The sequence below is a fragment of the Pistacia vera genome, unplaced genomic scaffold (genome assembly GCF_008641045.1).
Source record: "Pistacia vera cultivar Batoury unplaced genomic scaffold, PisVer_v2 Contig753, whole genome shotgun sequence".
In the NCBI taxonomy this organism is placed as follows: Eukaryota; Viridiplantae; Streptophyta; class Magnoliopsida; order Sapindales; family Anacardiaceae; genus Pistacia; species Pistacia vera.
Window position 1 is genome coordinate 125,572 of NW_022196616.1, and position 14,976 is coordinate 140,547.

The following is a 14,976-nucleotide window of genomic DNA, read 5'->3' on the forward strand; positions in this document are numbered from 1 at the left end:
CAAGCATATCCAGTTCTTACAAACATCTTTAACATTTTCGAAGCTAAGTATTAACCATTGTACCTTTAAACTGGGTGAAACGACAGCAGATCTGTGCTTATCTGTTTCATGTTTAGTCATGTGGATAAAAGTGGAATGGCATCGTATTATACTATTATCTCAATCAATTAAAATAAAAAAAACAACAATTGGATATTGTGGAATGATGCAGAATTTTACCAATTATCATCATATTCCACATGCTAGTTCAATCAGTTACATTTAAGCCTGTACAGCATCTAACAAGAAGTAAGAGCATTATAGACTAGCCTAAATTCCATTATTCTGTCTGTTGTCAAACACTCATACCACAATCATAACAAAAATTCCAAGCCTCCCGAAGAAGTTTTGAGTGCTGCAGGAGACAGTGACCGTCATATCCTACAGAATGCAGACTGATTTAATGTATTCCCCCAATTTGGAGATTGGTAGTTTTGATATTGAGCAAGCCTATGGAAAAGTTTGACCTGTCATTCCCCAGCACCAAATTTTTGTTTGATGATTGGACGGACATCATCAGCACCAACAAGTGTTTCTAAGAAGAGAAGCAATGACAGCAATGCACTATCTGATGGGTCACCAAACCAGCTTTCAATGGGTATCCCATTGTCAACTTGTAACTGAAATACCTGCATTTACATAAACACAATATGCTCTACTTTCACCAATGGCACAGTGATATTTTAATCATAAACATATTTACGAAGAATGATGGAGACATGTAGGTTGATTTAGGTCTGGCCACAATAGATTATCAAGGATTCCAAGAGATTCTCAAACAATTTTGAGTTGAGTCATTGGCTACTACTTGATTACTTAATCGTGATTAAGAAAGAACAACAAAACATACAAGTACTCAATGCCAATGTGTGATTGTACGTGAATTGACAGGTTGGTACAATCATGTTCTCAACATAGAAGAACATCATGCATCACAGTCGTGAAATAAATGTCAAGTTGAGAAGCTTTGACATACAAATAGATAGTACACATGCTAATGTAATGTCAAAACGAGAATAATTATATGAAGCTAGATACAAACCTGAGGTGTATTATCAACAATTGCAATCCTTGCAAGATCACGACCCAATATCGTTAGATCTTTCAAGTATCCACCATCAGCAAACACACAAGAGTCTCGGTAAACACGCTGACCAATGAGAGTTTGGTTTGGATCTAGTATATCAAGTAACTGTTCTGCATAAATACTTTGGCCTGCTGTAAATATGACAATGTCAAACATGCTTGCAACTGCCTCCAAGAACAATCGCAGATATGGTCTCTGGCGAACAAACACAGTTTGCACTTGCATTTTTGAACAAATAGGGAAACTGAAATCTGCATCTTCACAATTATCGAAAGACGAATGGACTAAGGTTTCTGTAAGATGAATTAGTAAAAGAAGAGAAACTGGTGGTTAGACAAATGAATTTAACCAAATATGGTGGATCTTTAATTTCTTTCCACCGAAATGTAAATACTTGGGAAAAAGACCAAAACAGTTCAAATTATGAACTACTTGGTTCTGGTTAAGTTCAAGTAATGCATAATTTGTGCTTTCTACATTCAGTGAACTATAAGCCACCATATAATGATAATCTATGTTGAGCCGAGATGTAAGAATAAAAACTTCATCTCTTAGCTAATTAAATTGCAAAGATAGATACATATCAATAAAATATACCGAAAGGGTATGATTAGGGATCCTTTCTCAGGTAAATTCTCTTAGCGTGCTCAAATTGTTACAAGTACAAACCAAACCAATCCTTGGACAGTTCCCACTTGACCAACTCAAAACTGAGACATGCTTTATTAACTCGGAGGAAAATTTAACTAGTTGCATAAGGAAGTTATCAACTTAAACTAACATAATATGAGCTAGGAGTCCTATAAGTTGAGTGTCTACTGCAGCAGTTGGAACAAGCTATTGATGGACAAAATGTAAGATATGTAAAGAGTGTGGAGTATTTGTGAGAAGATAGCATTAAGTGAGACATACCATCCAGATCTAGAACAAGTGTAATCGGAAGTCTGTCTGTTCCTCTTACTAGTGATTGTGAGCAGTAAGGTGAAACAATCTCAGGAAGACTTTGCCACCTAAGCATATATAGATATGGGTTATAGTCTTCTTCATCAGAAATCCCAGGGAAGCTATTTATATTAACACCTAGATCCCATTGATTAGTTTGCTGAAATGAATAAGAAAATAGTGCATCATGGGGGTTGAATAGAGCGTCATCAAGCAATGCAAAATCTTGACCAGTTCCTTGTCCCACATTTATGATCTCATTGCAAGGCCACCTCATATCAAGATCAAATACTGTCCCAAAACTGATTTCTTCATGACTAGGAATTAAATCCTCTGCAGATTTTCCAACCTCTCCTGCTGATAAGTTGCTAAAATCATCAGATTCACTCGTTCCAAAAATCTCATTGAGACTATTCATCTTTGCCGTCTTTCCATCAAACTAATTAAAATCTGTCTATTCCCACATATAAATAAAATCAGCTAATGCAGAATTCATCAATCCCTTAAAGTGAAATTATCACCGGCATTGAGCAACCATGTGCTTACTTAAACATACATATGCACACAAGGAATCAAAACTATATACCATACATTGCATATTACTTGACATTTAGAATGGATTCAAGGATATTGACACCAAAGCTTATGTAATACCATGCTAAGTACACAGACACTTCACCTACATATATTTTCACAAAATAATTAACAAACTGGTCTGGTCTATCAATTCAAAAAGTTCCCATTCAGTGTAAAAGTGAAAAAAAAAATAAACGAACAGTTGTCCATCCACCTAACAAAAATATGCTATACATGTACTTATGTTTTGTCATCTAGTAAACAAGAAACATGATCTTAGTTTCTGAAAAGCAGATTTTTTTGTTATGAAGATAAATTTAAAGAATACCCAATTTCACTGACAAAATATAGTCTTAATGTTCTTCTCACTGTCTCATGTCCCCTTTTTTCACTTTTTAATAGAAAACACAAACAACAAACTTTTGTTCACTTTGTTTTCAATGATTTTCCTATCAAACTAAACAAAGCAGTACTGAAAGCACTAACTATTTGCTCACTTGGGTCACTAAAATATCTTTAATAGAAAAAAAAAAAAAAAAAAAAAAAAAAACAAAGACAAAGAAATCAAATCTGGTGTTGTTTCTTGATGAATGAGCCGAATTATACAGAAACATATCAAAGGACGTTGTAAAATGCAGCAAAGAGCATACCTGGAACTGCGAGTTGAGGTGTACCGGAGGTCCGGAGTGGAGAGTGAAGTAAAAATAGTTGGACAGACTGAAGTTTGAATTTTCTGAATGAATAGGACAAAAGCAAGAGCTTTATGTAATGTGATCTTAATTGTGGGTCAGTCAAATCAACGGCTCTGATTAACTCGCGTGTGGAATTGAATGAAAAAGAGGAAAAGAACGGTCGTCTCTCTTCTTTTCTTTTCTTTTTTTCTTTTTTATTTACTAAAATAATGAAAGATAAATGAAATTCTTTTATTTCGTGCTCCTCCATATTTTAATTAATTAATTAGTCTTATTTTGATAAATATAAAGTTAATTCAGCTTTTCTAGTTATAAATAACTAAATAGATATTATTCGTATTTTTATTACAAAGATTCACGATTTTTTCCTCAGCTTAAGCAGAAAGGTATATACTGAGTACCGATTTTGTCTACAGGCAAGTGTTACCTCATTATCTAGCGGAAGCGATGTGGGATTTCAGGTCACAACTCAATTGTTGAAATGGTACCGGTTTAAAACGGTAGCCCACCCGCCCTTCTCGGACAGTCCGAGTGTTAACCGTAATTAACTAAAAGAAGCGCGGGCGTTTTGGTAATTAGTCGTTTACTCACGTTCAGTACACTGCATTCCTTCAAAACAACGACGAGCAAAGCGATCGATTGCTCGTTCATTCCTTGAGAACTCAGAAATGAAATCGAAACCGGCCTTCTTTTTTTCATTTGCGTTAATTCTCGCACTGAGTCAACTCGTTTTCCAGTCCGATTCTGCTCAACAACCATTCCGGCGAGACCCCGGTCATCCTCAGTGGCACCACGGAGCCTTTCATGATGTCCGAGACAGCGTCCGATCCGACGTCCGCCGCATGCTCCACACACGTGCTGAGGTCAGTTACTATTCATTTCCTTGTTGGAAATTGAATTACAATTTAGTTGCTCTATAATTGTATTCGATTTTTATTGTATTTCGATGATTCTAATGCAAAGTTGATGTGGCTATTTCATTTATTTATTTGTAAAAAAACGTCTAAGAGTAAGTAGTTTTGTTAGTATTAAAATTGAATCATATTAGTTTTGTTTCTAAGAAATGGAAATTTTGTGGTATTAATCTGGGTTGAAAGTGATGTTGTAATGTGATTAACAGTGAAGTATTGTGCAGGTTCCGCTTCAGGTACCGTTGGAAGTGAATGTAGTATTGATTGGGTTTAGTGGCGATGGTGGTTATAGATACTACTTAGATACTCACAAATTGGAGGAGTTTCTTAAAGTTAGCTTTCAGACTCACAGGCCGTCATGTCAAGAGACAGGGGATCCTCTTGATATCGAGCATCACATTGTCTATAATGTTTACCCTGTAAGCTTTTGTTGCGATCAATTAAGAAAATCTTATTTTATGTGTTGGATTTATGCTCCAATGGACAGAAAACAGCAAAGTGAATTTTCAAGGTTATGCATGTGTGTGTGCTTCCTTAAGTGATTGAATGTGCATTTGTAACTCAAATTCTGAAATGGATGAATTTATGTGAGGTTAACTGTTAGTTTTATCATCAATGAACAGAGGTCAGTATGGCTGATAACTAATCCCAGGTGTTGGTGCCTTTTTTTATGAATTGGTTCTCATATTGGTTCTGACTGCAGGCCGGACAGCCTGAAGTGATAGCTATTGAGACGGCACTGAAAGAGGCAATGGTTCCAGCTGGAACCACTAGAGAGGTAATTGCTATTGTTTCTATTGATTGTCATAGTTGATTGTTTTAAGGAAAATTATCCTTATCAGTAGTGTGAGATAAATTGCTGATTGTGATTTGCATATTCTAGGCTGATTTTGGACGAGAGGTGCCTGCATTTGATGTAGAAGCGACAGCTGTGGAGCCAATATTTCAGAGGCTGTATTCCTACATATTTGACATGGAAAATGGTGAATATTCTGCTAGAGAGATGGATAGACCTGTACCCAATGCTATATTTATTGTCAACTTTGATAAGGTATGGGCTGCAATCAAAGTCCATTGATATGAACATCACTTTTCCAAAGTTTTATGTATTGAGAAACTTTATTTACATAACTCCAAGTGTTTGTGACTTTCTGCTGACAATATATTTTCATCCTTCTGATGGTAAACTTTCTTATTGGTGCATTGTCACTCATTTTTTTCCTTTTTTGGGGGATTGCGGGAATTGAGGGCTGGTTTTACATTGTTTTCAGGTCAGAATGGACCCTAGAAACAAAGAAATTGATCTCAACAATCCAATGTATGGAAAAATTTCCCAGCTGACTGACGAGGACTTGAAAAAACAAGAGGGAGATTATATTTATCGTTATCGATACAATGGAGGTGGAGCATCCCAAGTTTGGCTTGGCTCTGGCAGGTATACTTGACATAATCATGTCTCATATTGTCTTGGAGCTGACTTTTCCCAGTTTAAGTTTCCTTTCTGCATAAACAATGCAAGTTATAGTTGAAGATATTCAATCCGTTTAGAGATTCTAATCTTATACATTATCAATTCTTAATGCTTCTGTGCATATTAAAAGATTTGATTGGTAAATTGCAATCCCAACGAATGTATTGATTGAGATGTAATAAAGGAAATTTTGCAAGACATAAATGGACAGATTTATTTATTTATTTATTGAAAGAAGAGCTTGAAGGAAGTCCAACTAACATGGTAACAAAATGTTCCATTTGAAAGATGATTAGGAAAATATGTGTAGCTATGTTGCTTGAGATTTGGAGCACAAAATGAGCCATGTAAAAGCAATGCATCTACAATAATTAATGTCGGTATATTTCAGAATATAATTTAGGTTTCAGTTTATGTAGTTTTGGACTATCAATGGCATACACTTCACCAATGGCCTTTAGAAAATTTAATAGTTTGCTGTGGGTGATAAGCAACAGTCCCTTGGCACTATCAGGATAAGTGTTAACTAGGATCACATCAGTGTCAATCTTTTGCTATCTATGTGTTGCACAATTTTTTTCCCAAGCATTATTATTGGTGCCACCTTGAAGTTTAGTTAAATTAATGAACTACAAACGTAGTTGGAATCCTGTGCATGGCTTATAATTTATGCTGCATTTAATCAGTTGATCTCTTGTTGAGGTCAGATACTATCTCTAAGCAAAATATGAGGATACTGCTCCTTTCTCTGTGTTTGAGTCTGATTTTCTGCCATACTGTTCAGATTTGTTGTGGTCGACCTTTCAGCAGGCCCTTGCACATACGGAAAAATTGAAACTGAAGAGGGGAGTGTCAATTATAGAACGTTGCCACGAATTCGGAACATGATGTTCTCAAGAGGTTTGGGTGCATTCAGTGATAAGACTACTCATGATATTTTTGTTGGACAACTTGCCAGTTTGATATCAACCACTGTTGAACATGTGATTGCTCCAGATGTTCGGTAATTCACTACAACTTCTCTTTTGCTGTGAATCTTTTAGATTTCTGTAAGATTGCTTATTGAAAGATAATTCATTCAGTAAGTAAACCTAGGGCATAGACTTAGTTTAAATAGCTTCCATTTCATTGACTTTAATGCCTTGCAGAACCTCATTATTTCTTTAATACTTGAACTCAGGTTTGAAACTGTTGATATGACAACAAGGTTGCTTATACCAATCATCATCCTCCAAAACCATAATCGGTATAATATTATGGAAAAGGGCCATAATTACTCCATAGATGTTGAAGCAATAGAAAGAGAGGTTAGTTACTTTATCTGGAATAATTTCTTGATATTTGTTTTCTTGCTTGTGAGTTAGGCAGCCTGGACTATCTTTAATTAAATTTTGAGGCAATTTGTCGTAATTAAAATTTTTGTTGTATCTTGGTTTAGTTTTTTGGAAATTGTTTGGGGAATTTACATTGAGATTTGAGACAGTGAGGAAGGATAATCTTTAATACTTTAATTTGTGGTAGTTAGATCAAGGCTTTGCTTGTGTTGCATGAATTTGGGACTTACCCTCAGGTTCATGGGAGGATATTGCATTCCATGAAATTCTTTTGTGACACCGAAGTTAATGAATACGGTTAGACCATGTAATTGAGCTGATAGAGAGCTAATATGATATATCATCCTTTTCTTTTTCTAGGTGAAGAAGCTTGTTCATGATGGGCAAGAAGTAGTGATAGTAGGGGGTTCACATGGATTGCATCGTCATGAGAAGCTGGCTATTGCTGTGTCAAAAGCTATGCGTGGCCATTCTGTGCAAGAAACAAGAAAGGATGGGCGTTTCCATGTTCAAACAAAGACATATTTAGATGGTGCCATGCTTAAAGAAGTGAGGTTTTTATTTGATTCTGTTTAACAATTAATGTTTATTTGCTGGATATACTAGGGAGTAAGTTTTCAGTGATGCACTTATTAGTGTAAAAGAGTTATTTGTTGCCAAACATAGGTTTTAGTAATCAGGGCAACCTCCCAGCAAGAATAAAGTACAGTCCGTACTGCTTCAGCAGCTATATTTTTAATAGCATATCGCTTCTGGTGTTATGTATTATGTGAAGATATCTTGAGCATATAAGATGGTACTGCTTTAATCTTGTTAAATGATGTTGCCACTAATGCTACTTGCCTTATAGTATTTCTTTCTCGTTTACTCCCCCTTAGTTTCTTCAACTTGTTAGAACCATAATTTTATGCTATAAGATGGCTCACTAAATGTAAAGGGGGAAAAGTAATTTTAGCCGTAGAAATATGTATTTAGACCACCCCCCACTCCCCAATTATTTTGGGGTGGATAAGTAATTTAAATATAAGCACTTATTCAAAAGTTTTTGGAAATATTCATTGCAGGAGATGGAGCGGTCTGCTGATGTGCTAGCTGCTGGTTTACTTGAAGTGGCTGACCCATCTCTTTCGAGTAAATTTTTCCTTCGCCAGGTCATTATTATTCTCTACATATATGTACAGTCATATGAGATTTCTTGATTTTCTTTGGCTGATCTTTACTGTGAATGATCTCTATGGTTTACATACAAAGGTTAAATGGTGCTTCAAGGATTTTCTACTCTGCTTTTGTCTTTATGGCCCTAAATTCAATTGTGTGTCCTACAGCACTGGATGGATCTCCCAGATGGTTCAGATGATTCAATTCTGAAGCATAAACCTCTCTGGGCAACTTATGGATCCAAACTCGGCAAGGATAAGAAGAAAAAGAAAATACCAAAGAAAGAAGGAAATCTGTACCGAACTTATGGGACAAGAGTTATTCCTGTGTGAGCATGCCATCTTTTCTTGCACTAAAAATCATTTGGTTGATATGTTTTGTGAATGTGGTATTCACGAGCACTATTTTTTTTTTTTTTTTTTTTAATTGTGTTGATACAGCTTCATCTTTTGGATGTGTGTTTGATGTTAACAGAGTTTAAAATTTTGTAGTTATGCATATATTTTTGGCTTCTTTTAATTCAGGTGTGTTGTGTGAAGCTAGAACTTCACAAGCTTTTATGTTAATNAAGGAAATCTGTACCGAACTTATGGGACAAGAGTTATTCCTGTGTGAGCATGCCATCTTTTCTTGCACTAAAAATCATTTGGTTGATATGTTTTGTGAATGTGGTATTCACGAGCACTATTTTTTTTTTTTTTTTTTTAATTGTGTTGATACAGCTTCATCTTTTGGATGTGTGTTTGATGTTAACAGAGTTTAAAATTTTGTAGTTATGCATATATTTTTGGCTTCTTTTAATTCAGGTGTGTTGTGTGAAGCTAGAACTTCACAAGCTTTTATGTTAATTGCATTGTTTATACTGAATACTCTCTATTTATTTAACATTCTTTGGGTCAATACACCATGCATGAAATAGTGATAAATAAACTGTTCAATTACTTTTGAATCTACCGTTAGTTTGAGGTAATATCATGCACTTGCCTAACATGCTGCATAAAGCTGAAGATAGAAAAAATAGATTTAAGAATGATTTGTGCAATATATGTTGAACATGTTCTGCTCATTGTCTGCAGCTTTGTGCTTTCATTGGCTGATGTGGATCCACACCTTATGATGGAGGATGAAAGCTTTGTCTGGACAAGTAAAGATGTTGTCATAGTACTTGAGCATCAAAATGAAAAGATACCTCTGAGGTAGGTGACAGTAGTTTTTTCTTATTAGCTTTCTGCAATTTATGGTCATGTTGTGAAATTTTTCTATCTTCGATGTCTGATTTTAAATGGACTATTTAGTATATCTGGCTTCTGGTACCAAATATCTTTTTTGCATCTTTCTCTGAACATTCTGATCATGAATTTTTTGCTCAAATGTTTTTGTGGACAGTTACGTGTCTGAAACTGAGAGAAGGCATGCCTTTCCATCACAGGCGCAGCGCCATATATTAGCAGGGCTTGCTTCTGCTGTGGGTGGACTGAGTGCTCCATATGAAAAGGCTTCTCATGTACACCAAAGGCCAGTTGTGGATTGGCTCTGGGCGACAGGTTGTCATCCATTTGGACCATTTGCTAATACTTCTCAGATCAGTGAAATCCTTCAGGATGTTGCATTGGTAAGCATATTTCAGTCTATTAAAACTTAGTTGTAAAGCTGACATGACCTACTGTGGAGTTAAAATCAAAGAAAACAACAGAAAATGATTGCTCTATTTAGGCCTCTAAAGCCTTAGAAGTGAGCTCGAGAGATATTGTGTTTTCATGAAACAGAAACAGAAGAATGATGAAAATGATATTCACGTTTCCAAATGCAGAAAAAAAAAATTGAGACTGAGAATGGGAATGATACTATGATAATGATAACGATAATGATAATGAACGGAGCCTAATATTATCAGGAATGTAAAATTACTGTAAGACTTGTGTTGTGTCTATTGATTGATATATCAAAATAGCTTGAAGTGTCAATTCTCTGGTTTGAATGTTGCTTGTTCGTGGATGTTATTATCTTTATGTTCTCAAAGTGGATTCTCTGTTAAATAATGGGCATCTGAATATACTTGATTATTCATGTAGAGGAACACAATTTATGCTCGTGTGGATTCAGCACTTCATCGAATTCGTGATACATCAGAGGTAATTTGAACTAGAGTTTAGTATTATATGGTATGTATATCGGTAATGACTTGATACTTACATTACCATACTCACAAATTCTTATATCTTTTTACAGGCTGTTCAAATATTTACCTCAGAATATTTGAAAACCCCACTTGGTGAGCCTGTAAAGGGCAAGAAGAACAAGTCCACCACCGACCTATGGTTGGAGAAGTTTTACAAAAAGACAACTAACCTGCCTGAACCTTACCCACATGAATTAGTTGATCGGTTGGAGAAGTACTTAGATGTAAGTGGTCCATAATCATACTAACTGCTCTCAGCTTGTCTGAACTTCTTTGGATATGTGTAATCTTTTGTATGATCATATAACAGACTCTCGAGGAACAGCTTGTTGATCTGTCTTCCTTGCTATATGACCACCGGCTACATGAGGCGCACTTAAATAGTTCAGAAATCCTTCAGAGTTCCATGTTCACTGAACAGTAAGTTAGCCTGCAATACAGATTCTCCAATCAATTGAATGAGTTTGCTTCACCCTTTTATTTTTAGTTGGTGCTTGCATATCTGAAGTAGCAGTGAGTAGAATTGTTAATTGTTTCAATTTTTATAATAATCTGTGGATGTCTGGAAACAGGTATGTAGATCGCGTATTGGTCAGTGAGAAGGAGAAAATGAGGTGCTGTGAGATAGAATACAAATATCCAGTTCAGTCCTCCCAAACTTTAATATATGGAGGAATTCTTATGGCTGGATTTATTGTATATTTTCTTGTCATTTTCTTCTCCTCCCCTGTTCGCTGAAGCCGAAAAACCAAATGGCAGGAGCTTCAAAGAAGAAAATGTAATTGACTACAGCAACTTTTTGTAGATTTGGCGGAGTTGTTTAGAATGATTACTGCTTAGCTTAGAGATTTTGTTGTGATTATGGCCTGATTATATGTTCAACATTTTGTGTCCATAATCTTTATGTACTCAAAAGCTTCAATTTTGTAACGATAACGGTATAGAATTTACAAACACAAGTTGTCATTTAATCTTACTCTTGCCGCCGAATATTAGCTAAAAGAAAAAGTTTCACGGTATCCTGGCCATATAAACCCTCCCATGACCATCCCTTTTAACAACTTAGAGAATGATTTCAAAGCCAGTACATCCAAATGCCTCAATCAGCCCACCCAAGAGGTGGTTTGAAGGAACTTAAGTTTGTCAGATTTGGCATTATTTTGTGATTAATAACCTTATGAATTATATGACACTGTTTAATGCACATTTTCTAGTTTCTGTTTTTGAAGAATTTTCATTCACCATTCGTAATTTCGTTATTCTTTCTGCTTTATATTTCAATGAATTTTCCCTTTATTTTATGATCTCAAAACCTTTCAAAACTTCAGGTATTAAAACGCAATTTTGTCTATAGCAAAGTTCTTATCGAAACTCAAAACGACATAGGCACTGGGCAGTTCAGGTTGCTTCTGCTCTCATCAGCGTTTAATGATAATTCTCAGAAAGAATTTCAACAGAATTTCCAGTGATTTGCTTGGCCATGAAACTGATCAACTCTCGCCTAATAAACATAGCAAGAGATAAAACTGTCTCTCAGAGAAGTGAAGTTTAAAACAGAATTAATGTAAAGCATCAGACATAGCTTTCTAGGCAGCAAATGTGCATCAAATTAAACAGTTTATAACTGCTCAGAGCCCAGTGCATGTTCATCATTTACCAATTTAAAATTTTGCATGATAAAAAAAAATATATATATATAAAATGAAACAAGGGGACCTCAGAGATAATGCTTATAGTTGTCATCAAAATGTAATCAGGTCTCAAAGATTTCATGCCATCATCGGAACCCCACAAGCTAAAAAATTCAGAAACAAATTCTAACAGTAAATTGAATGAGAAAATACTTAAAATTTAGATAAAGTGAAAAGGGTATTTCGCAAGATGATTATTCACTGCGCCTGTAGAAAATTAGAAGGCGAAGTGACTCAACATTCCTGCAGAAATCTAAGCCTCTTGAATCTTGAGACAACAAGATGAGAATCCCAAATCTATACTAATCACATAAACAAAGAACCCTTTCAGAGGCTTTAATTAATTTCAAAAACAAAAAGAAACCCATTAAAAACGAAAACATAAAAGAAACCCAGAGAAGATTGTCACTTGGATTGGCTAAGCTACACCATTCTGCGAAAGGAGGTGAGGTTGAAGACTTTATATACGATCAGGCAATTGGAAAATTAGGGTTTTAAAGAGTTTATAACTGCTCAAATTTACCAACATCTCCTTCTGTACTCCGCTTGTTACAACTGCACCTATTTATTTCTGAATAAACAACACCACCCAAATCTATAGTGGATTAGAGGCCCAAGTTTTATTGGATCGATCCTATCTTTGAAGCCCAACCCATTGATTTAATGAGCAAAAACATACAATAAACCCTTAAAAAGATTAGGATATTTAAAAATTTAAAAAATCTAATTTAAACTTTGTTTTTTTTGTGTCCAGGGTGTCCAGGCCAGCTTGTGTGCACCTCGACTAATCCCCCAAGGCTAAAGTTAACGACCGAGTAAACCCTCTAGTGATCACCCCTATTAGTAACTGAGGGGAATCAAACTCAAGATATCTAGAGTAATACACCTAAGAATTCATATCGTCCCACCCGAGCACCTAGGGTAGTTCTAATTTAAAAAAATTCATGAAAATTATTTTATTCCAAATTTTAAATAAATTCTTTGGCAATCTTCAAGTGCGATACCTTCATCTAATGTTAAGAATATGTAAACTTGCACTTAATTTCAAATGGCATATAATTCTCGCTATCTCTCTCCAACAATAAATAACGTAGTCGATACCATATACAAGTTGCTAGCATCCCACACAAATAATTGTTGAAACATCACTACCACACTTTATATATGCGGTATTCTTATACTCTTTCGTTCTTTTTAACATCTATTTTTTGTTACGATCTTATTCAATCATAACATTAATTTTATAAAAAACAAATTTCTCATTTCGATAATTATAATTGAAAATCTCTCTCCAACAATAAATAATGTAGTCGATACCATATACAAGTTGCAAGCATGGCACACAAATAATTGTTGAAACGTCACTACCACACTTTATATACATGGTATTCTTAATTTCTTATATTCTTTCGTTCTTTTTAATATCTATTTCTTGTTATGATCTTATTCAATCATAATATTAATTTTATAGGAAACAAATTTCTCATTTCGATAATTATAATTGAAAATCTCCCTCCAACAATAAATAATGTAGTTGATACTGTATACAAGTTGCAAGCATCGCACACAAATAATTGTTGAAACGTCACTACCATACTTTATATACGTGGTATTCTTAATTTCTTATATTCTTTCATTCTTTTTAACATCTATTTCTTATTACGATCTTATTCAATCATAACATTAATTTTATACTAAACAAATTTCTCATTTCGATAATTATAATTGAAAATTAAATTTCCCAATTGATGAAGAACTTTCTTGATTTTGTACTTTGTATAATATATATTATTATTGGTTATTTTGTTATCTCAAGGCAAAGATATTTTCTCTATTTAATAAATAAATATTTTATATGTTCTCTAAAATACACACAACACTGATTCATATTTGTGATCTAAAAAGGCCCTCTGGTCAATGTCACATTCAGTCGTTTACAAACGAACAAGTAATGAGTTAAATAAATGGCTACCAAACATGAAAGTCTATTTATTTACTTTTGTCTTCTCCAAAACGTAGTTTTCCCACATGTTTGGATTCCAATTTCCAAGTTTTTTTTTGTTTTTTTTTTCATAAAAGATTCCAAGTATTTGTGAAGCTGAAGATTAAAGATTTTTCTCATTAGAAAATACAAGAATGTTAGAGGTTGTATTTGTATTATGTTGTCAATTTAATGGATTATTATAATGTATATATTGTATGGACTAAATCGTAACGGTCCTTATCAGACCCAAACACGATACAAACATTACATGACCTGATGCCAATGGTTCAACCCTGATTGGGTCTATGCTTGGATCCAATCTACAAGTCAACCATTCCACGAATTGGGTTACTTAACAAGACGGACCATTTTACGACCAGTGCTACTCTACGAATTGTGCCTTGTTCCAAGCCCACATGGATTCAAGTCCATCGACCCATGGCCGCTCCAAAGGACTCAGAGTCCTATCAATATCCTAATTCGCCTAAAGAGTTTCACATTCATCTTAATTCGTCAAAAATCTCGAATCTTACATGAATTAAAACTCTTACTCGTAAATATAGACTTTTATGTTTATCGAACTCCGTTATTATGAATTCAAAGTTCTAGTATGACTCAAGCCCCTTGAGCTGCCTATATAAATAGAGGTTTGCCTTTTCATTATGCATTCAATCTCAATACTATCTCCTTGCCCCTAAAGTTTTTGCTCTTAAGAATCTCTTTATCGTAGTTTTAAGTCTTAGATGAGATTCCGATGACCCTTCCTACCTTAGTTGTCATTCAATTGTCTCGTTGACTTTAGTATGAGAGTGTACAATAGACACTACATTGGTATCCCCCGTAAACTTTGTTACTTCTTTGTGTATACAGATTTAGAAGATCATTAGTAACTTTAACTTTATAGGATTCGTA

General features: G+C 34.8%; 2 protein-coding genes and 2 non-coding genes across 4 annotated transcripts; 1 reads left to right on the plus strand and 3 right to left on the minus strand.

Annotated features, from left to right (window-relative positions):
• Positions 1–157: 157 nt before the first annotated feature.
• LOC116115777 (CTD small phosphatase-like protein 2) lies at positions 158–3,473 on the minus strand. Its single transcript, XM_031401911.1, has 4 exons — positions 3,295–3,473; positions 2,039–2,425; positions 1,082–1,419; positions 158–668 (listed from the first exon to the last, which is right to left on the minus strand). Exons 2-4 carry the CDS (start codon positions 2,343–2,345, stop codon positions 510–512), a joined length of 804 nt encoding a protein of 267 aa, XP_031257771.1. The 5' UTR covers positions 2,346–2,425; positions 3,295–3,473; the 3' UTR covers positions 158–509.
• Positions 3,474–3,834: 361 nt separating this feature from the next.
• LOC116115781 lies at positions 3,835–11,360 on the plus strand. Its single transcript, XM_031401915.1, has 16 exons — positions 3,835–4,199; positions 4,472–4,666; positions 4,951–5,025; positions 5,131–5,298; positions 5,519–5,682; positions 6,503–6,721; positions 6,899–7,025; positions 7,413–7,601; positions 8,117–8,203; positions 8,378–8,538; positions 9,287–9,406; positions 9,597–9,822; positions 10,283–10,342; positions 10,440–10,613; positions 10,700–10,809; positions 10,962–11,360. Exons 1-16 carry the CDS (start codon positions 4,005–4,007, stop codon positions 11,125–11,127), a joined length of 2,436 nt encoding a protein of 811 aa, XP_031257775.1. The 5' UTR covers positions 3,835–4,004; the 3' UTR covers positions 11,128–11,360.
• A 598-nt stretch (positions 11,361–11,958) lies between these two features.
• LOC116115785 lies at positions 11,959–12,046 on the minus strand. Its single transcript, XR_004125715.1, has one exon. It is a non-coding gene; the product is annotated as a small nucleolar RNA snoR118 (small nucleolar RNA).
• Positions 12,047–12,102: 56 nt separating this feature from the next.
• LOC116115784 lies at positions 12,103–12,174 on the minus strand. Its single transcript, XR_004125714.1, has one exon. It is a non-coding gene; the product is annotated as a small nucleolar RNA R66 (small nucleolar RNA).
• Between the last annotated feature and the right edge of the window lie 2,802 nt (positions 12,175–14,976).

Bases quoted from the DNA above. Each gene is read 5' to 3' on its own strand.
- LOC116115781 (XM_031401915.1), top strand. From the start codon at position 4,005: ATGAAATCGAAACCGGCCTTCTTTTTTTCATTTGCGTTAATTCTCGCA. The intron at 6,722-6,898 runs GTAATTCACTAC...ACTTGAACTCAG, and splicing joins GTGATTGCTCCAGATGTTCG to GTTTGAAACTGTTGATATGA. The intron at 8,204-8,377 runs GTCATTATTATT...TGTGTCCTACAG, and splicing joins GTAAATTTTTCCTTCGCCAG to CACTGGATGGATCTCCCAGA.
- LOC116115777 (XM_031401911.1), bottom strand. From the start codon at position 2,345: ATGAGGTGGCCTTGCAATGAGATCATAAATGTGGGACAAGGAACTGGT. The intron at 1,420-2,038 runs GTATGTCTCACT...TTCATCTTACAG, and splicing joins ACTTGTTCTAGATCTGGATG to AAACCTTAGTCCATTCGTCT. The intron at 669-1,081 runs GTTTGTATCTAG...ATGTAAATGCAG, and splicing joins TTGTTGATAATACACCTCAG to GTATTTCAGTTACAAGTTGA.